This window comes from Trichomycterus rosablanca, chromosome 15 (genome assembly GCF_030014385.1).
Source record: "Trichomycterus rosablanca isolate fTriRos1 chromosome 15, fTriRos1.hap1, whole genome shotgun sequence".
Lineage (NCBI taxonomy): Eukaryota > Metazoa > Chordata > Actinopteri > Siluriformes > Trichomycteridae > Trichomycterus > Trichomycterus rosablanca.
This window is the reverse complement of record NC_086002.1, coordinates 21,558,166-21,585,094: the sequence shown is the minus strand read 5'-3', so window position 1 is coordinate 21,585,094 and position 26,929 is coordinate 21,558,166. Positions and strand designations below refer to the sequence as shown.

The 26,929-nt window shown below is 30.1% G+C and overlaps 2 protein-coding genes and 2 non-coding genes across 6 annotated transcripts in view; 2 read left to right on the top strand and 2 right to left on the bottom strand.

Annotated features, from left to right (window-relative positions):
* The window catches only part of LOC134328786 (uncharacterized), a 765,451-nt gene that overhangs the window by 30,424 nt on the left and 708,098 nt on the right, over positions 1-26,929 (bottom strand). The window lies entirely within an intron of this gene.
* LOC134328777 (zinc finger protein 239-like) lies at positions 687-26,929 on the top strand. Of its 3 annotated transcripts, none has more exons than XM_063010001.1 (8): positions 687-707; positions 2,558-2,687; positions 5,136-5,221; positions 13,787-13,933; positions 15,510-15,626; positions 15,864-15,992; positions 24,661-24,775; positions 26,850-26,929. In XM_063010001.1, the coding sequence occupies exons 4-8, from the start codon at positions 13,909-13,911 to the stop codon at positions 26,860-26,862; spliced, it is 399 nt and encodes a 132-aa protein (XP_062866071.1). In that variant the 5' UTR covers positions 687-707; positions 2,558-2,687; positions 5,136-5,221; positions 13,787-13,908; the 3' UTR covers positions 26,863-26,929. The 3 variants fall into 3 exon arrangements, with proteins under 3 accessions (XP_062866071.1, XP_062866070.1, XP_062866069.1); XM_063010000.1 differs by lacking the exon at positions 26,850-26,929 and adding an exon at positions 25,880-25,933; XM_063009999.1 differs by lacking the exon at positions 26,850-26,929 and having other exon boundaries at positions 24,661-25,907.
* On the bottom strand, positions 6,068-6,141 carry trnai-aau (transfer RNA isoleucine (anticodon AAU)). Its single transcript has one exon. It is a non-coding gene; the product is annotated as a tRNA-Ile (tRNA).
* trnak-cuu (transfer RNA lysine (anticodon CUU)) lies at positions 6,371-6,443 on the top strand. Its single transcript has one exon. It is a non-coding gene; the product is annotated as a tRNA-Lys (tRNA).

The window sequence follows — 26,929 nt, the reverse complement described above, 5'->3', positions numbered from 1 at the left end:
AGGTGTATAGCTGCTATTTTGTTTGTAGAGTTTTATTAATAATATTTACTACTTGAAGAGGTTTTGATTGTGAAATAAAATATTAAATGCCCCATTTTGTCAATCTTGTTAATTCCCTCATGTGATATTGAAGCTTTCTTAGTTTAATGCTCAGTTTCAACCGAGTACAAAGATGTAGCTTGTCATAATCTCTTGTATCCCTTGTAGGCACCACCATTTTTTCACATATGAGCCCCTTATTTAGAGTAAGATACATGCATTATTAATATTATTAATATTTTTTTAAATATCGCAATATATATCGCAGTAAGAAAAAAAATCGCAATGTCAGTTTTTTCCAATATCGAGTAGCAACAACTCTTGTGTCCTGCGATCTGTAACATGTTTTGTGTCATTTTTGGCCACTTTTTACACAGACATGTAAAGTAACTCCAATAGTTAGTCTACACATTTATGTGTAGAACTGTGAGAGAATACATGGTTTAAAAATATATATTTGTTCAATTTTAATTACATTTGTTGGATAAAATAATGGCATTTCTGACTAGAAATATAGATTTTTCTTTCCCATGGAAGATTAAAAATAAATAAATAAATAAAAATATGCATTAACCAGTCACATTTCTCCTATCAAGTATATCTGTGTTTCATGGTTGATTTCCCCTTTTTGGACCATGCAAGGAAAGGAGCAGGACTCATCCTTATTGGTAAGATGCAAAAGCAGTGGGGTTTCAAACTAGTCTAATATTGAGTATGTTTTATTAATGTTTATTTAGTTCATGTTTATCAGTGTTTTGTTGTGTGTTTTATGAAGTCAAGCAAAGCTTTAAAAAGTAGGTTTTAACTCTGTGACCTGTTTTAACTTACAATAGACTCACAATAGACTTAGTTAAGTAAAAAAGGAGGCACTGAATTACATTAATATAAACCTAAGTTTGCTTTTCTGTTCCTATTCAGTAATAAATGTTCTGTTAAACCTGACTAGTCTTTCTTTTTATTGGTATTATTTACCGTTAGCTAACTGGCTAACCGTAAATCGGACTTTTAGTTTGGTCAAAATGGCGCCACAACAGAATGACTGTGAATAAGGTTACCATAGCAACCCTCTGTGTTTTCAGTGTTCTCAAGGTAACTTACTTAACTGATCTATTGGGACTATGTGATTATGTAGTAACATTATTTAAGTTAAATCTCATTATGAGAAGCGAATTTTAATCATTTTTACATTTTTTTAGCTTAGTTTAGCTCAGTTCGTTTTACTGAATCGGTTCTTTTAAATCATCCGTTTAAACGAATCGAAAAACTGAATCGATTGATTCATTAGTGCTTAAGAGGCCCTAATGCAGTCGGTTCGGAAGTACAGAATTGTTTCGGAAGAATCGGTTCTTTAAATCGAATCGTTAGCAACATTTCTTATTGTTATTAGCATTAAAGTTGGTAGTGGTGGATATATTTAGGGTAAAGCACAACTCTTCCAAAATTCATCATCCGATTTACTTTATTCTGGTAAAGGAAACATTTTAGCCTGTATTCTGTAACTGTAGTTTTCAGGTGACTTGTTTAATAATTTGTTAAACAGCCTATGTGAATAATTAGAGACATCTGATGACAAATTTGGAGGAATATTAGTTGTGTTCTGATTACTTATTTGGTTGGTTGACTAATCAGAATGTTATTCAAAATATTAAATGTTGTAAATGTCTAATTCAGTTATTATTTTGTATTGTGATTACACAAGACTCTCTGAGAGAGAAACACAGTACCTTGTAAGTTCAAAGTAGATATATTTTGTACCTTTACTGTTAAACTGTTTGTAATCTTGTTTTAATTTATTACTTGTCACAAAAAAGAATGTTATTTAAACATTTGTAATATTATACAGTAAAATAAAATGGCTACATTTGTATTAGTCTTTATTTTACCCATTTTCTTGATTACACATAATCAACACACATTGTGTAAGAACAACACATTGTGTTTGTTAATTATCCTAACACGGTGGGTGTGCAAAAACAGGATGACACATTTACTGTGTTTAAATCAACATATAGTATGTGTCGTCCCTGAGCACACTCCTCACATGTGTTGAAATTCCACACAGTGTGTGTCGTTTTTAACACATTTCTTTTTAGAGTGTAGGGTTACCAACCGCCCCGTAAAATACAGAATCGTTCTTTATTTGGAGACTAAATGCCACGTTCCGTATTGAACTGGTACAGGACGAGCTTTGTATGAAACAGAAGGATACTGCTGCTACCGTGGGAATTAGAAACTGTTTGGTTATTATATTAAGTATTCGCTTTAATTCTTAGTAACGGTGTGTGTGAGCAGGTTTATCAGCATAACAACCTGTTTAATACACCGCTGTATGAGTAGCACAGTGGGCTGAGTGTGTTGTTTTGCCTAAAATATGGTTCTGACTTATTATTATAAAGAATGAAAATAATATTTGTTAAACACCCTAAATAAAACATTTTGATAATGTTCTCATGACGGTGTAAGACACGTTATATTTTTTATAGTTGCAACCCTAACCACCCCCTCCTCCCCCACTCAGGTATTTTCAGCACAATCAGGAAAAACTTCAAAAGCTTTAATGAGGCTTCATCTGCACATCACTATTGTTTAGTGTTACCATCACAAACTCCGTTCACTTCATCCCTGAGAAACAGTTTGATTGGCAGCAGGTAAGCAACAAGCACTTCCTGTGTATTGTACTTACCCTTTCCGTCAGATCAGCCATTTGTAAATTTGTTTCGGCATTGGTAAAAGTGTTTCAGCTCTTGTAAATTTTTTTTTTTTTTGTAATTTTGTTTTCTAAAATGTTAATTTGTTTTGCACTTCTTGGCCACCGTAGTTTTTCCTCAGTAAATCGGTCCACAATCGATTTGATTTGATTACACATGATTTTTTCTGTAACTAAAGTTTAATTTTAATAATTTTGCAGTTTTAAACATGTTAAAAAAAGAAATTCAACCGGGCTTCTATGCAACCCTAAACCCTATTACAATGTACTATAATCGCCATATTTGTCGCATTTTTTAATATTGTACAATTAGGTGGGACAAATAGCCATTAGAGACATGACAATGTAGCCCAAAAAATAACCCATACTAGGATATAAGACAGAGTGGGAGAATAGAGCAGTGTATAATAAAAAATTCATATTAGGTCAAATCAGTAAAATTGTAGGGAAATTTAAATAAAACAAACAAATAGCTTTATAAAACATAAGGGTAAAATTGTGTTTAGGAATGTGTAATATATAAATGGACAACGCTTGTGTTTGTTGCTAGCTTTTGCATGTATGTGTGTGTGTGTGTGTGTGTGTGTGAGAGAGAGAGAGAGAGAGAGAGAGAGAGAGATTGATTTAAAAAAAACAACTTTATTCAATTTTTGCACAAAAAAGCACAATTTAAACACACAATACAATAACTTAAGACACTTAAGACAAAGACAGTAAAAAAAAACCTTTACACACTCAGTTCCAGGGGCTGGCCAAGGCTAGCTTTCCTTCCTCCACACTACACAAAAAATCCTTGTAACACCATTCTATTTCAAAAATCTCAATGGTATTCATGAGCTTATAAAAGCCAAACTCAAAACGGATCCTGGACTCTACAAGAGCTAGAAACAATGGCAACACCTCTTGGCCTGATCTATCCTCCATTTTGTTTTTGCTAGAGTTATATACAGCCAGTTTTGCCTGGCCAGATAAAAAATTAAGCAACTGCCACTTAACTCTTTCTTTTTGACTATATCCAGCCCCAAATATAAAAACGATAGGGTTAAAATCAACCCCAACCCTCTGATAGATCAAACCAAGTGTGTCAAAAAGGGGTTTTAGCCTCCGACATTCTAAAAAACAATGAAAAACTGTCTCTCTGAGACCACAGAAAACACACAAAGCACTGACCTCTGGATTAATAACTGAAACAAAAGCGTTAACAGCTATAACACCATGCAGAATTCTCCACTGCAGATCACCCGATCTCTTTGTGAGAGGGGGCTTGTACAGTACCCTCCACACTGGCTGTTTGTCCAAACCCACTCCAAGCTTGTCCCTCCACGCTGTGTCAGGCCTTCCATTGAGTACTGACTTATTAAAAACTTTCACACAACATTTGTATAAAACCTGGCCTGACACAGTGAGGAGGTCCAAGTCCTGGCAATCTGAAACAGACAATAAAGAACCCGACACACCTTCAAGGTTAGGTGTTATTAAATACTTGAACGTACAAAACCGCACCTGACATTTCTGAATATCACCACTAGATGTCCCGCTTCTCTCAATTACTGAATTTCCTCTGTGAGGCCCGATGACTGAGGTGCTTCAGGCAAGGACGGATTAAGGACAGTCTGCCCCCCCCCTCCAAAAACATAAATAAATTAATACATTAAACCAGTGTTTCTCAACCTTTGTTCAGTCACGGCACCCTGTAAAAGTGTTCACAGTCTTGAATTACCGCGGTCTGCAATGTATTGAAAGGCACTTACACTCTGCGTCCCTCCGCACCTCCACCTTGATGACCCAACGCTTGATCAACACGCCCCTCTCCCCTTAGTGGGTCAGCGCATTCGGTAGCTTGCCTGGCAATTTGTAGGTCCCTAGAAAGTCAAGAACCCATGGTGAACGACTTCTATAGAAGTCTTGGAGCCCCAAAATCATGGCTAGGGCCCCCAAGAGGCCCTGGGGTCAAAGTCCCTGATAGTCAGAGGTTCCTTAAAATTGAGGGACCTAGGAAATAAATATATATTGTATCATAAATGTTGATAGGCATTGCAAAATGTTTTGGGCCAGGGTTCCCCCCGGGGCCCCCTGACCTCGAGGGCCCCTGGGCACTGGCCCGGTCAGTAATCCAGCCATGGCTTCAGGATTTCATATAAAGAGGAATTAGTGATAAATTAAATTATAATCACTACAGTGGAAACTGATTCTTCTTCATAGTGTATACACACCAACATGTGAATACAGGAATACACCCCCCCCCCACACACACACACTTTAAGCACTGCTTGATCTACTCCTCAGCAATAATATTACCTTTACAGATGAGCAAGTTACTTGTGCCACTGACAAAGAAAAACACATCTAATATAAATCTGGCTTCAATGTGTTGTTACTTACTTTACAGGAGGTAACATGAAATATAAATCCAGCTTTAAGAAGTACTTATGCACATGAAACATCTCCAGAAACAACGTGGTTTAATAATAGAAGGTTAGTGAAAGTAGTTTCTGGATGTAAAGTTTTAATGATATTTGTCTGAAAGTCTGTATTTACATACGTATCTATTCTATTAATATTCATAAGCATGCACACACACACACACATACACAACACACACACATGCTTCCACGTTCACATGTTTTTGCTGTATGTGTTATGTAGATAATATTTAGGTGATTTGATGTATTTTTATGTTGTTGAGCTTTGAATGTTATTTTTGCTTCACTGTATGTATGGTGCATCATTAAACTGTTATACATTATTTTATTCTATTTTGTTAGATGAGATGGTTTGTTTTTGTATTTTTAAATGACAGCTAACGATAGTGATCCGACTCTTTTAAGTATTGTGTATAACATATAAAATGTTGACTTCATCAAAAAGAATCGACTCCCTTAGCTTCCAACTGCTCATTGCTGAGTACAATCAAATTAGTGTCGTTTGACTTAAAGAACCGAATTAAGGAATTGACTCGTTTGATTCATTTGAACGCGCAGACTCACTCGCTCTCCCGCTGTGCGCTTCTCAAACTGAACTGCGTCTTTCTGTACATGAGGAAGAAATCTATGTAGAAATCTCAAATAACATGAACCTGAAGGTCTGAACTTACATTGTAGAAAAGAAAAACAAGCCAGTAGCAGCAGTGTGCACATTAAACCATTTACAGAAGGGTCATTAAGTTTGGTAAATTGAGATAATGGCATGTTTCTGACCTGAATGAGAGGGGCAGTAAAAAAAATCTCACACTGTCAGAGACAATGTTTGAAGTCCAGGTTAATAGGACCTGCTAGTTAGAGAAGAATCACTTGTTTGTTAGTTTAAGTCCAAAAGTGGGTGTGGCCCGTACGGGGATCGAACCCGCGACCTTGGCGTTATTAGCACCACGCTCTAACCAACTGAGCTAACCGGCCAGTACATCTGTTCTCTCTTTAGATCCTTGTACATAATTCTACACTGACCCAATTCAACAGCTGAAACAGACTTTCTTAATACACATCTATTATATTATATGGGTTCTTATGTGAATTAAACTGTGTAAACTGTGAATTAGTTCTTAATCTGGTCGTGATGTTGGTGAATTAAACCTACATCTCTCTGATGATCTGATCGATGAGCTGTCTGTTCTGACCTGCTGCTTAAGCCCGGCTAGCTCAGTCGGTAGAGCATGAGACTCTTAATCTCAGGGTCGTGGGTTCGAGCCCCACGTTGGGCGAGTATCTTCATTTAACATCTGCAGAAACCAGAACAGCCGGTCTCCAGTGACTTATCAGGTGGATATTTGTGCTTGTAGGACTGTTGTTTACTGGATGTTTTCAGTTACTTATTTCCACTATTCTGTGGAACTACACATTGTTGTTGTGTCTCATATCCGTTTGATCAACAGGCAGGTTGTGCAATAAAAGACTCTCGTCCCTGGGTGGCTCGAACCACCAACCTTTCGGTTAACAGCCGAACGCGCTAACCAATTGCACCACAGAGACACGCGCATAGCTCTTTCACATGACAGTACACACGAGTCGCATGACTTGCTAATGTTTACTTCATGCTAATAAACAGTATAACATTTTACTTACGTGTCCAGCCCTGCTACACAAACTGTCATTTTTGTCCCTGTTAAAAACTTTAGCTTAGTTAAAGCAAATAAAGACACATTTAAATTTTTCATCTATTATTACAGGTTTAAAGTTGCATAAAACAAATGTTTGTACAAATAATAAAAAACCAAAGTACAAAATAAACATTTCACTTATTTTAATGATCTCACAAATCACTTCTCAGTTTTAAAGGTCAAAGGCAGCAGCATCTTTTAGATCCGAACAGCTATTAACATTAAATATCACTAAAGTGGAAATCCTGAACACAGCAATGTAAACCTTTCATTTAAATACAAGCTGCAGTAAAGTTACATAGTTGATCCATGGTAAAAAAAAAAGAACCTCACAACTCAGCACAATGGTTAAACTGCACAACCCAACAAGTTAAAATAACCCATCATGTGTTCTGTCCAATATTTACACAGTGCTCTCTAATTTTTATATATTACAAAAATGAAATAATAATAATAACTAGAGATTGCATTTCCCGCGTGGCGGGCGGGCGTTTCAGTAGATGTTAAAGGAAGATACTCACCCAACGTAGGGCTCGAACCAACTACCCTAAGATTCAAGAGAGTCTCAAGCTCGAGTGACCGACTGAGCTAGCCAGGCTTAAGCAAAAAGCCAGAACAGACAGCTCATCGGTCAGATCATCAGAGAGATGTAGGTTTAATTCACTAACATCACGACCAGGGGGTATTCCAGAAAGCAGGTTAAGTGATTAAACCGGATAAGTTAATTCAGAATTAACGAAAACTTGAGGTTTTCTCATGCAAACCTGGCGTGTCCTTTCCTCTAGTCTCTAGTGGAGACCGACATACAATGTTTCCGTTCATATAAGTATTCATATGATTCCCTCAGCACTACTTACTGTGTGCAGGACCTGAGTCGTATCTGCTCCAGTCGCTGGTTGGCGGGTTTAAGCTCAGTCAAGAACTTATATACAGTGGAGCCAAAAAGTATTTAGTCAGCCACTGATTGTTCAGGTTCTCCTACTTAGAAAGATGAGAGAGGTCTGTAATTTTCATCATAGATACACTTCAACTATGAGAGACAAAATGAGAAAAAAAAATCCAGGAAATCACATTGTAGGATTTTTAAAGAATTTATTTGTAAATTATGGTGGAAAATAAGTATTTGGTCAATAACAAAAGTTCAACTCAATACTTTGTAACATAACCTTTGTTGGCAATGACAGAGGTCAAACGTTTCCTGTAAGTCTTCACCAGGTTTGCACACACTGTAGCTCGTATTTTGGCCCATTCCTCCATGCAGATCTCCTCTAGAGCAGTGATGTTTTGGGGTAACACAGACTTTCAACTCCCTCCACAAATTTTCGATGGGGTTGAGGTCTGGAGACTGGCTAGGCCACTCCAGGACCTTGAAATGCTTTTTACGGAGCCACTCCTTCGTTGCCCTAGCGGTGTGTTTGGGATCATTGTCATGCTGGAAGACCCAGCCACGTTTCATCTTCAATGCTCTCACTGATGGCTTAAAATCTCACGATACATGGCCCCGTTCATTCTTCCCTTAACACGGATCAGTCGTCCTGTCCCCTTTGCAGAAAAACATCCCCAAAGCATGATGTTTCCACCCCCATGCTTCACAGTAGGTATGGTGTTGTTGGGATGCAACTCAGCCTCCAAACACGACGAGTTGAGTTTTTACCAAAAAGTTCCATTTTGGTTTAATCTTCATTTGAGTCCCTCTCGGCGTAGTGTGTTACTGATGGTAGCCTTTGTTACTTTGGTCCCAGCTCTCTGCAGGTCATTCATCAGGTCCCCCTGTGTAGTTCTGGGATTTTTGCTCACCGTTCTCATGATCATTTTGACCCCACGGGATGAGATCTTGACCCCAAGGGAGATTATCATTGGTCTTGTATGTCTTCCATTTTCTTACAATTGCTCCCACAGTTGATTTATTCACACCAACCTGCTTGCCTATTGTAGATTCACTCTTCCCAGCCTGGTGCAGGTCTACAATTTTCTTCCTGGTGTCCTGCGACAGCTCTTTGGTCTTGGCCATGGTTAAGTTTGGAGTCTGACTGTTTGAGGCTGAGGACAGGTGTCTTTTATACAGATAACGAGGTCCAACAGGTGCCATTAATACAGGTAACGAGTGGAGGACAGAAGAGCTTCTTAAAGAAGAAGTTACAGGTCTGTGAGAGCCAGAAATCTTGCTTGTTTGTGGGTGACCAAATACTTATTTTCCACCATAATTTACAAATAAATTCTTTAAAAATCCTACAATGTGATTTCCTGGATTTTTTTTTCTCATTTTGTCTCTCATAATAATAATAATAATACATTTTATTTATATAGCGCTTTTCAAGATACTCAAAGACGCTTTACATAAGACAAATAATCAAAACAAATACGTACATACACCATACAAATCATAGTACAAAATCAAAATAGTACATCAACATCAAGAATAATTAAGATAAAAACAAAGAGAGCAGCATAAGACAGTTCATTAAAAATTAGCTAAATTATGAGAGAGAACAACAAATATAGAACAATTTCTTAAAATTAGACAGAAACAGGACAGATTTACATGCAATCAGGAAACTGAAAACTTTACAAGTTTTAGGATCTAGGACTTCACATTTCTGTCGTGATCTAAGTATAAAAACTATTAAAAAGAATAGCAAAAATAAAAGCATTTATTTTGTGTTGTTACAAGTTAAATGCCACTCTGAATAGATGAGTTTTGAGAAGTGACTTGAATTTGGACAGGTCAGGACAATCTCGTAGGTGTTTGGGGAGAGCATTCCATAAAGATGGAGCAGCTATGGAAAAGGCCCTGTCACCCCAGGTCCGGTGCTTGGTCCTAGAGGGTATGGACAGTAGGTTAGCCTCAGAAGAGCGAAGGCTACGGGAGGGAATGTGCTGATGGAGCAGGTCGGTGAGGTAGGATGGGGCCTGATTATGGAGAGCTTTGTGAGTGAATAGAAGAATTTTGAATTGAATGCGTTGAGCAACGGGAAGCCAATGAAGTTTTTGTAGAACAGGTGTAATATGATCACGGGAGCGAGTATGAGTAAGGAGGCGAGCAGCTGAATTCTGGATATACTGAAGTTTTTTTAGGATTTTGTTAGATGTACCATAAAGGATGCTATTGCAATAATCAATTCTGGATGTAATAAAAGCATGAATCAAGGTTTCGGCGGCAGAAAAAGAGAGTGATGGACGTAGACGTGCTATGTTTTTTAGATGAAAGAAAGCAGTTTTGGTGATGTGATTTACATGGCGGTCAAAAGAGAGGTTGCTATCAAAAATTACACCAAGATTTCGGATGTTAGAAGACGGAGACAAAGTGTCATTATCAATGGTAATTTGAAAATTTTTTGTGGTTTTTGCCAGGGTTGTAGGACCTACGATGATCATATCTGATTTTTCACAGTTTAATTTGAGGAAATTAGCTTTCATCCACAATTTCATTTCAGTGATGCAATTTGTCAGAGTGGAGTGAAGTTCAGTATTAATGGATTTGGAGGAGATGTAAAGCTGAATATCATCAGCATAGCAGTGGAAATGTAAACCATGCCGACGTATGATGTCACCAAGGGGGAGCATATAAAGAATAAACAAAAGGGGACCTAACACTGAGCCTTGGGGAACGCCTTGGGACAGTGGAGCAATGGCAGAACTACAATTGTTGATATTAACAAACTGTTGTCTGTTTATGAGATATGACCTTAACCACAAAAGGGCAGTACCAGTGATGTTGACAGAGGATTCAAGGCGGGACAGAAGAATGGAGTGATTAATGGTGTCAAAAGCTGCAGTAAGATCAAGGAGGACGAGAATATTAATTTGTCCAGAGTCTGAGGAAAGAAGAAGGTCATTTGTGACTTTGAGGAGGGCTGACTCAGTGCTGTGCTGGGGGCGGAAACCAGACTGAAATGATTCAAATAGATTATTGGAATTTAGGTGATCTTTGAGCTGTGAGGCAACAACACGTTCCAGTATTTTCGACAGAAATGGAAGATTGGAAATGGGCCGAAAGTTACTCATAATGTTAGAGTCAAGTCCAGGTTTTTTAAGTATGGGAGTAACAGCAGCCAATTTGAGTGATTGAGGGACTGAGCCAGAACTAAGAGAGGAATTGATTATCTCTGTGATAAGTGATGAGATAACTGGAAAACAACCCTTAACAAGTTTTGATGGAGCAGGATCCAAAACACAAGTGGAGCTTCGCATCCCTGTTAAGATCTCAGATAGGTCCAAAAGAGACACAGGTGAGAACTGAGACAGAGGCTGGGTAATAAATTGAGATGAGATAGGCGGAGAAACAGAGATGACAGGGGAAACTGTCAGAAAATTGTGGATATTCTCAACTTTTGTTTGAAAAAATGAGAGGTAAGAGTTACACTTGTCAACTGTAAAGGAATTGGTAGTATTGTCAACTGGTTTGAGAAGTTTATTTATTGTGGAAAAGAGAGTCTTAGGATTTGTTGATCCAGCATGTATGAGTTCGGAATAGTAAGTGGATCGGGCTGCCGTAAGAGCGTCTTTGTAATGTTGAAGATAATCAGAATAAATCTGATAATGTACTGTTAGACCGGTTTTCTTATAAAGTCTTTCAAGCTGGCGTTTACGGGATTTCATTTGGTGAAGCTCAATTGTGTACCATGGTGCGGAATGACTAAATGAAACAAATTTGGTTCTCAAAGGAGCCAGCTCATCAAGACATGAGGCGAGTATGTCATTATAGTAATCGACAAGGTCAGATGAATTACTAGACAGTACAGGACAGACAGACATCTTTTTAACAAGAGAATCTGAGAAAGCAGAGGGAGAGATATATTGAAGATTCCTGAAGGATATTTTACGTTTAGCTCTAGTGATGGGCCTAGTGACCTCAATGTCCATGATGATTGTCAAATGATCAGAGACAGTAAGGTCATGGCTGGACGGCTGATGAACTAGGACACCAGTAGAGCAGACAAGGTCAAGAGTATGACCTTTTTTATGAGTTGGAAAATGTATATGTTGTGTGAAATTAAAACACTGTAACAATTCCAAAAATTCCCTGGCAAATTTACAGTTGTTGTCATCAATATGGATGTTAAAATCACCCATAAGCAGTACAGAGGATGAGAGGGCACTAAGCTGGGTTAAAAAATCTGAAAAATCAGAGAGAAAGGAAGCGTTTGGCTTTGGCGGACGATAAACTACAGCAGTGACCAGAGGAGTAGGCCCTGACAACTTGAAAGCCAGGTGTTCAAAAGAAAGAGCAGCAGGAAAAGACAAAGTGGTTATTTTAATATCATCCCTATAGACTGCAGCAACACCACCACCTCGCCCTTCCATACGAGGTTCATCAATATACGAGTATCCCATTGGCGTGGTCTGATTTAACGTAAAATAATCCAAGGGTTTATGCCAAGTTTCAGTGAGACAGAAAAAGTCTAGTTCACTGTCAGATATAAATTCACTGAGTACAGTACTTTTTGTGTTGAGTGAACGAACATTAAGCAATGCCATTTTCAAGTGGTATTGTTGTGTAGTTGGCTCATAGTTGAAGTGTACCTATGATGAAAATTACAGACCTCTCTCATCTTTCTAAGTAGGAGAACTTGCACAATCAGTGGCTGACTAAATACTTTTTGGCCCCACTGTATATACTTAATATATAGTTTACATGGTTCACACATATAACAACCCACAAAACCTTTTAGATGTGTATTAAGAAAGTCTGAACATAAGAAATGACTAGACAGTGATGTCTGAAGTAGGACTGAGATCTTGGATCATTAAAATAACATGAAACTGCTGCATTTCTGGTGCAATAACAACCAAATTCAGTTTAGGAGCTGCTCATTTTTACAGATCTTCACTGAAAGTGTGCAGAATCTCAAATGGTTGTTGTGCTGCCATGCAGCTGGTTGAATGGAGTTAGTGTAGAATTATGTACAAAGATCTAAAGCAAACAGCTGAACTGGCCGGTTAGCTCAGTTGGTTAGAGCGTGGTGCTAATAACGCTAAGGTCGTGGGTTCGATCCCTGTATGGGCCACACACCCCTTAACGATTAAAGGCAGCATGGTTGAGAGAGAGTCAGGTGAGCATGTGCTGTGTATCAGGACTTTCTAACCTGAGTAATTTAATCACTGCGAGTAAGAATATCATCCTGTTCTTCTGCCATCTTCAATTCTGGCTTCATTTCACCTAATGAACGTGGCATGGCCTTTATAAATGCTTACAATCATTTTTGAAAATGGCAAAAATAAAAAATAAAAATAAATAAATAAAAAGAGAACTGCTGTGTTATTTAGTGAATTCTTGCACTGCACATGGCAGAAGACTAAAAGAAATGTAGACCGTGTAGAATAAAAGTATTAGGAAAGTATGAGGTTACAGCATCAGCTTTTATTTATTATTGAATCATAACAGTTGACCAGATAAAACATGAAATATCTTGAGTTCATATCTTACATTTACAGCATTTAGCGGACGCCTTTATCCAAAGCGACTTACATTACAGTTACAGTATACAATCTAAGCAACTGAGGGTTAAGGGCCTTGCTCAAGGGCCCAACAGCAGCAACCCAGCAGTGATAGGGCCTGAACCAGCAACCTTTGGATTACTAGTCCTGTGCCTTAACCACTAGGCTATGGCTTGCATATATCTGCAGTGGAATAAGAATCAGTGTAAATGTAAGAAACTCTGTGTCTGTTTTATTGGCATTTTATTGAGCAAAACTCAAGAGAGTTTAACAAAACGTGAATTTTCCTGAACATCATAAATCTTTCCTTTTGACTTATTATTACTTATTATTATTATTATTATTATTATTAATATTAACATAAAGTGTAAAACCATGAACACTATTTATAAATAAATACATTTAATTAATCCTCCTTTTGAGATTTGTGTACATAAACAACACCTGAAATTTAACGAACTAACCTAAACAATTTTAAGGTTTTAATTACTTATTTATTTATTTATAAGGCTGAACGACGGATGTCTATAAGAAGCAGCTTGTTTACAGCATTCCTCGCTTATGGCCACACCACCCTGAGAGAACCCCTGATCTCGGAAGCTTAGCAGGGTCGGGCCTGGTTAGTACTTGGATGGGAGACAGCCTGGGAATACCAGGTGCTGGAAGCTTTTATCCACACACACCCACCTTCACTCCAAACCTCCTGTTACACACTGACCCAGCGGCTTTTTCTTCATCAAAGCTACACAATGACACAAAGATCAGCTCAAACTTTCATTCTTACTACAGTAAAACACATTCAACTGACTTTTAAAGTGAAATTGAACATGTTGTACAGACATCGTCTCCATCTAGTGGTGCTAGTGATGTGTGAGTTGGAAAACAAAACATGACATTAGAGAAACTGCTTGGAAGAACGTCTAGGACTGACTGTAGTCCTCTCTAAAGCTACCTGAGCAGTGTTGGGGTAGTTACTCAAAACAGTAATCCATTACTCATTACTTATTACTTAACTAAAATTGTAATGGGATTACTTTACTCATTACATCCTGAAAAATGTAATATCGTTCCTCATACACACAAATACTGTATACTGGAATCACATCTACAAACAAATTCCATTTGTTTAGATTATTTATTTAGTTTCAGAAAAATCATCTCTTGTGCAGAGATGTGCTTGTGTTTGTTTCTGCTTTAAAACATACACGCCATGAACCAATCAGATTTAACATTATTAAAGTTTATTCCTTAATTATTTGTCCTTATACTAGAGGAGCGACTCGGTTCTTTTATTTCGTTTCAAAGAGTCGTTCAATAGAATCGGTTCGTTACCCCAACACTGTACCTGAGAGATACAGGACTAATGGAGGTTTATTACTGCTGAGCTGCTGTTCAACTCCAGTCCAGTTGGTGGCGCTGTTGCGTCTTAAGTTGTTCTGCCATCCGCCATTAACCATCATAAGAAGAACAAGAAGCTGCTTGCGATTGTACTGTAGAGCCTCATCTGTAAGTAAAATATGTATTTAATTATAACTCTTATATTTAATTATAACTACATTCTAATTCATAATAAAACTAGAGTTCATAATAAAACATCACTGTGAGGATTTGAGGAGCTTTAACTCCACTTTTATTTAAACACACAAATTATTAGCTGCTCCGCTAACTGTTAGCATCACACATGATTCAGTACTGATGAACCGATTCATTGAACCGATTAATCAGTTGATTGTAACGGATTCAGAGTTTATTCATTATTAAATCTAACATTTTAAATGTAACATTTTACAGGTTTATAGTAAAAGTTAAAAGTATTAGTACAGCACTGTTATTGGGAGTGGATGAGAAACTAGATGTAAAGAACATCAGACTTAATCATTTCACTTTGGGCCACTAAACCACTTCCACCAAACTCAAAGGGTTGTTTCCCAGACAGGGATTAAGGCTAGTCCAGGACTACTTTTAGCTTTAAATAGAGAATCTCCATTCAAAATGCTGTGTAGTCTAGGACTAGGCTTAATCCCTGTCTGTGAAACCAACCCAAAAAGTTCTATTAGAAGTCTTTTCTGTCCGATGCTGCTCAGTCCCACAATAGTTTCAACATTTTCACTTTGTTTACAGCCTCACAACATTAAAAATAAACAGTTAAACAGTCTAAAAGAGTATTCCTGGATTTCTCTTTAATAGGGAATAAACTACATTTGTCTATCTGTCCGTCTGTCTGCCTGTCAGATCTTTTAATAATGCAGTCAGCAGAAGAGGGACACGTCACCCCCATAGATCTACAAAATGAAGGATTCCAAGAGAAACTAATAAAAAAGGAGGAGGAAGAAGATGGAAGTTACTTCTGTAAGTAAATGTGGAGCAATTTGCCATGTTAGTACAGTACAGTGTGGTTAGTATAGTAGAAATAATAAGAGAATGTGGATAGTGGGATTAGAACCTGTACCGTACTGTCCTGTGGAGAAGTGCTGATACTTCCAGTCTAGATTAAATCTAAGTAGTATTTATTTGTGGTAACTAAACCCACAACCTTCAGTTTCCTCCAGTTGTTGAGTTTCTTCTTCACATATTGATGAATTTCAGGTGAAGGATCTTTCATTCCTGTGGAACACGTCACCTCTGAGGAACACCTCACCCCAGAGGACCAACAGTGTGGAGGTTTCCAGATGAAGCCTGTGAAGAAGGAAGAAGCTGAAGATAAAGATGATCTCAGTAAGATATTTTTTATCTTGAGTAAAATAAGATTTGGATTGAATAGAATCAGAGGCAGCTGGGATGAAGCATCATACAGTGAAAGCTTGTATTGTGCTCATGCAGATCAGTGTGAGCAGGAAATGATGAATGCAGGATGAATCACGTTACAGGACTTTAGCATCAGATCTCAGTTTAACAATTACTAACAGTATTTATTATTTATAATGTTATAAATGTATTTGATTATTTATAATGTTATAAATGTATTTTATTATTTATAATGTTATAAATGTATTTGATTATTTATAATGTTATAAATGTATTTGATTATTTATAATGTTATAAATGTATTAGATGATTTATAATGTTATAAATGTATTTGATGATTTATAATGTTATAAATGTATTTGATGATTTATAATGTTATAAATGTATTTGATGATTTATAATGTTATAAATGTACTTTATTATTTATAATGTTATAAATGTATTAGATTATTTATAATGTTATAAATGTATTAGATGATTTATAATGTTATAAATGTATTTGATGATTTATAATGTTATAAATGTATTTGATGATTTATAATGTTATAAATGTATTTGATGATTTATAATGTTATAAATGTATTTGATGATTTATAATGTTATAAATGTATTTGATGATTTATAATGTTATAAATGTATTTGATGATTTATAATGTTATAAATGTACTTTATTATTTATAATGTTATAAATGTACTTTATTATTTATAATGTTATAAATGTATTAGATTATTTATAATGTTATAAATGTATTTGATGATTTATAATGTTATAAATGTATTTGATGATTTATAATGTTATAAATGTATTTGATGATTTATAATGTTATAAATGTACTTTATTATTTATAATGTTATAAATGTATTAGATTATTTATAATGTTATAAATGTATTAGATGATTTATAATGTTATAAATGTATTTGATTATTTATAATGTTATAAATGTATTAGATTATTTATAATGTTATAAATGTACTTTATTATTTATAATGTTATAAATGTATTAGATTATTTATAATGTTATAAATGTATTAGATGATTTATAATGTTATAAATGTATTTGATGATTTATAATGTTATAAATGTTTTTGATTATTTATAATGTTATAAATGTATTTGATGATTTATAATGTTATAAATGTATTTGATTATTTATAATGTTATAAATGTATTAGATGATTTATAATGTTATAAATGTACTTTATTATTTATAATGTTATAAATGTATTAGATTATTTATAATGTTATAAATGTATTAGATGATTTATAATGTTATAAATGTATTTGATGATTTATAATGTTATAAATGTATTTGATGATTTATAATGTTATAAATGTATTTGATGATTTATAATGTTATAAATGTATTTGATGATTTATAATGTTATAAATGTATTTGATGATTTATAATGTTATAAATGTACTTTATTATTTATAATGTTATAAATGTATTAGATGATTTATAATGTTATAAATGTATTTGATGATTTATAATGTTATAAATGTATTTGATGATTTATAATGTTATAAATGTATTTGATGATTTATAATGTTATAAATGTACTTTATTATTTATAATGTTATAAATGTATTAGATTATTTATAATGTTATAAATGTATTAGATGATTTATAATATTATAAATGTATTTGATTATTTATAATGTTATAAATGTATTAGATTATTTATAATGTTATAAATGTACTTTATTATTTATAATGTTATAAATGTATTAGATTATTTATAATGTTATAAATGTATTAGATGATTTATAATGTTATAAATGTATTTGATGATTTATAATGTTATAAATGTTTTTGATTATTTATAATGTTATAAATGTATTTGATGATTTATAATGTTATAAATGTATTTGATTATTTATAATGTTATAAATGTATTAGATGATTTATAATGTTATAAATGTACTTTATTATTTATAATGTTATAAATGTATTAGATTATTTATAATGTTATAAATGTATTAGATGATTTATAATGTTATAAATGTATTTGATGATTTATAATGTTATAAATGTTTTTGATTATTTATAATGTTATAAATGTATTAGATGATTTATAATGTTATAAATGTATTAGATGATTTATAATGTTATAAATGTATTTGATGATTTATAATGTTATAAATGTTTTTGATTATTTATAATGTTATAAATGTATTTGATGATTTATAATGTTATAAATGTATTTGATGATTTATAATGTTATAAATGTATTTGATTATTTATAATGTTATAAATGTATTTGATGATTTATAATGTTATAAATGTATTTGATGATTTATAATGTTATAAATGTATTTGATGATTTATAATGTTATAAATGTATTTGATTATTTATAATGTTATAAATGTATTGGATTATTTATAATGTTATAAATGTATTTTATTATTTATAATGTTATAAATGTATTTGATGATTTATAATGTTATAAATGTATTTGATGATTTATAATGTTATAAATGTATTTGATTATTTATAATGTTATAAATGTATTTGATGATTTATAATGTTATAAATGTATTTGATGATTTATAATGTTATAAATGTATTTGATGATTTATAATGTTATAAATGTATTTGATGATTTATAATGTTATAAATGTATTTATTATTTATAATGTTATAAATGTATTTGATTATTTATAATGGTATGCATGTATTTGATTATTTATAATGTTATAAATGTATTTGATTATTTATAATGTTATAAATGTATTTGATTATTTATAATGTTATAAATGTATTAGATGATTTATAATGTTATAAATGTATTTGATGATTTATAATGTTATAAATGTATTTGATGATTTATAATGTTATAAATGTATCTGATGATTTATAATGTTATAAATGTATTTGATGATTTATAATGTTATAAATGTATTTGATGATTTATAATGTTATAAATGTATTTGATGATTTATAATGTTATAAATGTATTTGATGATTTATAATGTTATAAATGTATTTGATGATTTATAATGTTATAAATGTATCTGATGATTTATAATGTTATAAATGTATTTGGTGATTTATAATGTTATAAATGTATTTGATGATTTATAATGTTATAAATGTATTTGATTATTTATAATGTTATAAATGTATTTGATGATTTATAATGTTATAAATGTTTTTGATGATTTATAATGTTATAAATGTATCTGATGATTTATAATGTTATAAATGTATTTGATGATTTATAATGTTATAAATGTATTTGATGATTTATAATGTTATAAATGTATTTGATGATTTATAATGTTATAAATGTTTTTGATGATTTATAATGTTATAAATGTATTTGATGATTTATAATGTTATAAATGTATTTGATGATTTATAATGTTATAAATGTATTTGATGATTTATAATGTTATAAATGTATTTGATTATTTATAATGTTATAAATGTATTTGATGATTTATAATGTTATAAATGTATTTGATGATTTATAATGTTATAAATGTATCTGATGATTTATAATGTTATAAATGTATCTGATGATTTATAATGTTATAAATGTATCTGATGATTTATAATGTTATAAATGTATCTGATGATTTATAATGTTATAAATGTATCTGATGATTTATAATGTTATAAATGTATTTGATGATTTATAATGTTATAAATGTATTTGATGATTTATAATGTTATAAATGTATTTGATGATTTATAATGTTATAAATGTATTTGATTATTTATAATGTTATAAATGTATTTGATGATTTATAATGTTATAAATGTATTTGATGATTTATAATGTTATAAATGTATCTGATGATTTATAATGTTATAAATGTATTAGATGATTTATAATGTTATAAATGTATTTGATGATTTATAATGTTATAAATGTATTTGATGATTTATAATGTTATAAATGTATTTGATTATTTATAATGTTATAAATGTATTGGATTATTTATAATGTTATAAATGTATTTGATTATTTATAATGTTATAAATGTATTAGATGATTTATAATGTTATAAATGTATTTGATGATTTATAATGTTATAAATGTATTTGATGATTTATAATGTTATAAATGTATTTGATTATTTATAATGTTATAAATGTATTGGATTATTTATAATGTTATAAATGTATTTTATTATTTATAATGTTATAAATGTATTTGATGATTTATAATGTTATAAATGTATTTGATGATTTATAATGTTATAAATGTATTTGATTATTTATAATGTTATAAATGTATTTGATGATTTATAATGTTATAAATGTATTTGATGATTTATAATGTTATAAATGTATTTGATGATTTATAATGTTATAAATGTATTTGATGATTTATAATGTTATAAATGTATTTATTATTTATAATGTTATAAATGTATTTGATTATTTATAATGGTATGCATGTATTTGATTATTTATAATGTTATAAATGTATTTGATTATTTATAATGTTATAAATGTATTTGATTATTTATAATGTTATAAATGTATTAGATGATTAATAATGTTATAAATGTATTTGATTATTTATAATGTTATAAATGTATTTGATGATTTATAATGTTATAAATGTATTTGATGATTTATAATGTTATAAATGTATTTGATGATTTATAATGTTATAAATGTATTTGATGATTTATAATGTTATAAATGTATTTGATTATTTATAATGTTATACATGTATTTGATTATTTATAATGTTATAAATGTATTTGATGATTTATAATGTTATAAATGTATTTGATGATTTATAATGTTATAAATGTATCTGACGATTTATAATGTTATAAATGTATTTGATTATTTATAATGTTATAAATGTATTTGATGATTTATAATGTTATAAATGTATTTGATGATTTATAATGTTATAAATGTATTTATTATTTATAATGTTATAAATGTATTTGATTATTTATAATGTTATAAATGTATTTGATGATTTATAATGTTATAAATGTATTGGATTATTTATAATGTTATAAATGTATTTTATTATTTATAATGTTATAAATGTATTTGATGATTTATAATGTTATAAATGTATTTGATGATTTATAATGTTATAAATGTATTTATTATTTATAATGTTATAAATGTATTTGATTATTTATAATGTTATAAATGTATTTGATGATTTATAATGTTATACATGTATTTGATGATTTATAATGTTATAAATGTATTTGATGATTTATAATGTTATAAATGTATTTGATTATTTATAATGTTATACATGTATTTGATTATTTATAATGTTATAAATGTATTTATTATTTATAATGTTATAAATGTATTTGATTATTTATAATGTTATAAATGTATTTGATGATTTATAATGTTATAAATGTATTTGATGATTTATAATGTTATAAATGTATTTGATTATTTATAATGTTATACATGTATTTGATTATTTATAATGTTATAAATGTATTTGATTATTTATAATGTTATAAATGTATTTGATGATTTATAATGTTATAAATGTATTTGATTATTTATAATGTTATAAATGTATTTGATGATTTATAATGTTATAAATGTATTTGATGATTTATAATGTTATAAATGTATTTGATGATTTATAATGTTATAAATGTATTTGATGATTTATAATGTTATAAATGTATTTGATGATTTATAATGTTATAAATGTATTTGATGATTTATAATGTTATAAATGTATTTGATGATTTATAATGTTATAAATGTATTTGATGATTTATAATGTTATAAATGTATTTGATGATTTATAATGTTATAAATGTATTTGATGATTTATAATGTTATAAATGTATCTGATGATTTATAATGTTATAAATGTATTTGATGATTTATAATGTTATAAATGTATTTGATGATTTATAATGTTATAAATGTATTTGATGATTTATAATGTTATAAATGTATTTGATGATTTATAATGTTATAAATGTATTTGATGATTTATAATGTTATAAATGTATTTGATGATTTATAATGTTATAAATGTATTTGATGATTTATAATGTTATAAATGTATTTGATGATTTATAATGTTATAAATGTATCTGATGATTTATAATGTTATAAATGTATCTGATGATTTATAATGTTATAAATGTATCTGATGATTTATAATGTTATAAATGTATTGGATTATTTATAATGTTATAAATGTATTTGATGATTTATAATGTTATAAATGTATTAGATGATTTATAATGTTATAAATGTATTTGATGATTTATAATGTTATAAATGTATCTGATGATTTATAATGTTATAAATGTATCTGATGATTTATAATGTTATAAATGTATTTGATGATTTATAATGTTATAAATGTATTTGATGATTTATAATGTTATAAATGTATTTGATGATTTATAATGTTATAAATGTATTTGATGATTTATAATGTTATAAATGTATTTGATGATTTATAATGTTATAAATGTATCTGATGATTTATAATGTTATAAATGTATTAGATGATTTATAATGTTATAAATGTATTTGATTATTTATAATGTTATAAATGTATTGGATTATTTATAATGTTATAAATGTATTTTATTATTTATAATGTTATAAATGTATTAGATGATTTATAATGTTATAAATGTATTAGATGATTTATAATGTTATAAATGTATCTGATGATTTATAATGTTATAAATGTATTAGATGATTTATAATGTTATAAATGTATTAGATTATTTATAATGTTATAAATGTATTTGATGATTTATAATGTTATAAATGTATTTGATTATTTATAATGTTATAAATGTATTTGATTATTTATAATGTTATAAATGTATTTGATGATTTATAATGTTATAAATGTATTTGATGATTTATAATGTTATAAATGTATTTGATGATTTATAATGTTATAAATGTATTTATTATTTATAATGTTATAAATGTATTTGATTATTTATAATGGTATGCATGTATTTGATTATTTATAATGTTATAAATGTATTTGATTATTTATAATGTTATAAATGTATTTGATTATTTATAATGTTATAAATGTATTTGATTATTTATAATGTTATAAATGTATTTGATTATTTATAATGTTATAAATGTATTGGATTATTTATAATGTTATAAATGTATTTGATGATTTATAATGTTATAAATGTATTTGATGATTTATAATGTTATAAATGTATTTGATGATTTATAATGTTATAAATGTATCTGACGATTTATAATGTTATAAATGTATTTGATTATTTATAATGTTATACATGTATTTGATTATTTATAATGTTATAAATGTATTTGATGATTTATAATGTTATAAATGTATTTGATGATTTATAATGTTATAAATGTATTTGATGATTTATAATGTTATAAATGTATTTGATGATTTATAATGTTATAAATGTATTTATTATTTATAATGTTATAAATGTATTTGATTATTTATAATGTTATAAATGTATTTGATGATTTATAATGTTATAAATGTATTGGATTATTTATAATGTTATAAATGTATTTGATTATTTATAATGTTATAAATGTATTTGATGATTTATAATGTTATAAATGTATTTGATGATTTATAATGTTATAAATGTATTTATTATTTATAATGTTATAAATGTATTTGATTATTTATAATGTTATAAATGTATTTGATGATTTATAATGTTATAAATGTATTGGATTATTTATAATGTTATAAATGTATTTGATGATTTATAATGTTATAAATGTATTTATTATTTATAATGTTATAAATGTATTTGATTATTTATAATGTTATAAATGTATTTGATGATTTATAATGTTATAAATGTATTTGATGATTTATAATGTTATAAATGTATTTGATGATTTATAATGTTATAAATGTATTTGATGATTTATAATGTTATAAATGTATTTGATGATTTATAATGTTATAAATGTATTTGATGATTTATAATGTTATACATGTATTTGATGATTTATAATGTTATAAATGTATTTGATGATTTATAATGTTATAAATGTATTTGATTATTTATAATGTTATACATGTATTTGATTATTTATAATGTTATAAATGTATTTGATTATTTATAATGTTATAAATGTATTTGATGATTTATAATGTTATAAATGTTATAAATGTATTTGATGATTTATAATGTTATAAATGTATTTGATTATTTATAATGTTATAAATGTATTTATTATTTATAATGTTATAAATGTATTTGATTATTTATAATGTTATAAATGTATTTGATGATTTATAATGTTATAAATGTATTTGATGATTTATAATGTTATAAATGTATTTGATGATTTATAATGTTATAAATGTATTTGATTATTTATAATGTTATACATGTATTTGATTATTTATAATGTTATAAATGTATTTGATGATTTATAATGTTATAAATGTATTTGATGATTTATAATGTTATAAATGTATTTGATGATTTATAATGTTATAAATGTATTTGATGATTTATAATGTTATAAATGTATTTGGTGATTTATAATGTTATAAATGTATTTGATGATTTATAATGTTATAAATGTATTTGATGATTTATAATGTTATAAATGTATTTGATTATTTATAATGTTATAAATGTATTTGATTATTTTCTGCTTTAGAACTGAACAAGGATTTCTGCTGCCAAACGTCCTCTGGTACTGTCAGCATTAACACGTCTCTCAGTCACACACAGGAAGAAGGAAACGTCTGCTCACAGTGTGGGAGGAGCTTCAGGTACCAGTGTCGTCTCAAAATACACCAGCACATTCACACTGGAAAAAAACCATATCAGTGCTCACAATGTAAGAAGAGTTTTAATTCACAGAGTAAGCTCAAAATCCACCAGCGCATTCACACTGGAGAGAAACCGTATCAGTGCTCACAGTGTGGAAAGAGTTTTAAGACAAAGACTGAGCTCAAAGTACACCAGCGCATTCACAGTGGAGAGAAACCGTATCAGTGCTCACAGTGTGGGAAGAGCTTCAAGTGCCTGAGTGCTCTCAAGATACACCAGCGCAATCACACAGGAGATAAACCGTATCAGTGCTCACAGTGTGGAAAGAGCTTCAGGACCCAGGGTGCTCTCACACCTCACCAGCGCATTCACACTGGAGAGAAACCATATCAGTGCTCACAGTGTGGAAAGAGTTTTAATCAACAGAGTGCTTTCAAAAGACACCAGCACATTCACACTGGAGAGAGACCGTATCAGTGCTCACAGTGTGGGAAGAGTTTTAATCAACAGAGTGCTTTCAAAAGACACCAGCACATTCACACTGGAGAGAAACCATATCAGTGCTTACAGTGTGGAAAGAGTTTTAATATAAAGAGTGAGCTTAAAATACACCAGCGCATTCACAGTGGAGAGAAACATTATCTGCATCTGGAATCAGATACTAACAGAGTCTGTACTAGATTTTAATTAACAGAGTTTGTGCTGTTAATACAGTTCATGTGGTAAATGTTAACTGTTTGTTTAAGAGTTGTTTGGTAACTGATGATGATTCATAGCAGCGGTAAGTGAAGCGATTCGTGCACGAGAATGTAGTGGAGCCTCGTGAAGTTCATTTCATGCCTTTGGATGCATTGTGGGTATGTTTATTTGTTAATAGACGTTTTAATTGATGTTTATTAAGAGTATTAGTTGATTATGTATTACATGCTTGAATCAGGTTAGCTCATGATGCATTAAGTTAAATGAATTTGCACATGTTTGCTTATTAGTATTAAAATGCATAACTTGGAATATATGCATATGGACTTTAAACTTAAATATCATTTGATATTCATGTCTTGATGTGCTGAAGTTTATAAACATGTTGTTTGTACTTCTTGTAGTTTTACCCTACTTCCTGTTTGCCATTAAACAGAGTTGAACTAAACATCTTCTACAGCGTGGTGATTGGTGGAGGAGTTATCTATCTGCCAGTTTATGCAGGGCGTATAAAGGTGGCAGAATCGAGTTAATTACACCAGCGCATTCACACTGGAGAGAAACCGTATCAGTGATCTCAGTGTGGATCTCAGAGTTTTCATCAACATTGTCATCTCAAATTACACCAGCGCATTCACACTGGAGATAAATTGTATCTGGACTCTGTAAACACTGTAATACACAGGAATCAAACTCAGATGATCAGATTGTAAAAGGTCTGAGAAAGAAAGAACAGAGTTAGAGAAGCATGTTGGAGAACTAAACATGACATTAGAGGAACTGCTTGGAAGAACGTCTAGGACTGACTGTAGTCCTCTCTAAAGCTACCTGAGAGATACAGGGCTAATGGAGATTTATTAATGCTAAGCTGCTGTTCAACTCCAAACATGCCATTATTTTAATTTGCCAAACTTAATGACTCTTCTGTAAATGGTTTAATGTTCACACTGCTGCTACTGGCTTGTTTTTCTTTTCTACAATGTAAGTTCATACCTTACATCACCAAATACCAAATAACATACCGTGTTATTTGAGGTCTGTGTTTTGTTCTTCATATGAATGCTGTGTACTTTGTTCAGTGGAAGTAGTTTTATAGCTTTATAAAAACATTGTACTTACTTACTATTTCCATTCTTGCAGGAGTGTGGGTTTACCTTCCACTTCAATAGTGAGGTGTCTCCAGCCCTGCTACACAAACTGTCATTTTTATCCCTGTTAAAAACTTTAGCTTAGTTAAAGCAAATAAAGACACATTTAAAATGTTCATCTTTTATTACAGGTTTAAAGTTGCATAAAACAAATGTTTGTACAAATAATATAAAACCAAAGTACAAAATAAACATTTCACTTATTTTAATTAATTTTTATTTCTAGCACCACTAGATGAAGACGATGTACAACATTTGGAACTTCACTTTGAAAGTCAGTTGAATGTGTTTTACTGTAGTAAGAAT

Bases quoted from the DNA above. Each gene is read 5' to 3' on its own strand.
- LOC134328777 (XM_063009999.1), top strand. From the start codon at position 13,909: ATGGGAGACAGCCTGGGAATACCAG. The intron at 15,627-15,863 runs GTAAGTAAATGT...GATGAATTTCAG, and splicing joins AGAAGATGGAAGTTACTTCT to GTGAAGGATCTTTCATTCCT. The intron at 15,993-24,660 runs GTAAGATATTTT...TTTCTGCTTTAG, and splicing joins TGAAGATAAAGATGATCTCA to AACTGAACAAGGATTTCTGC.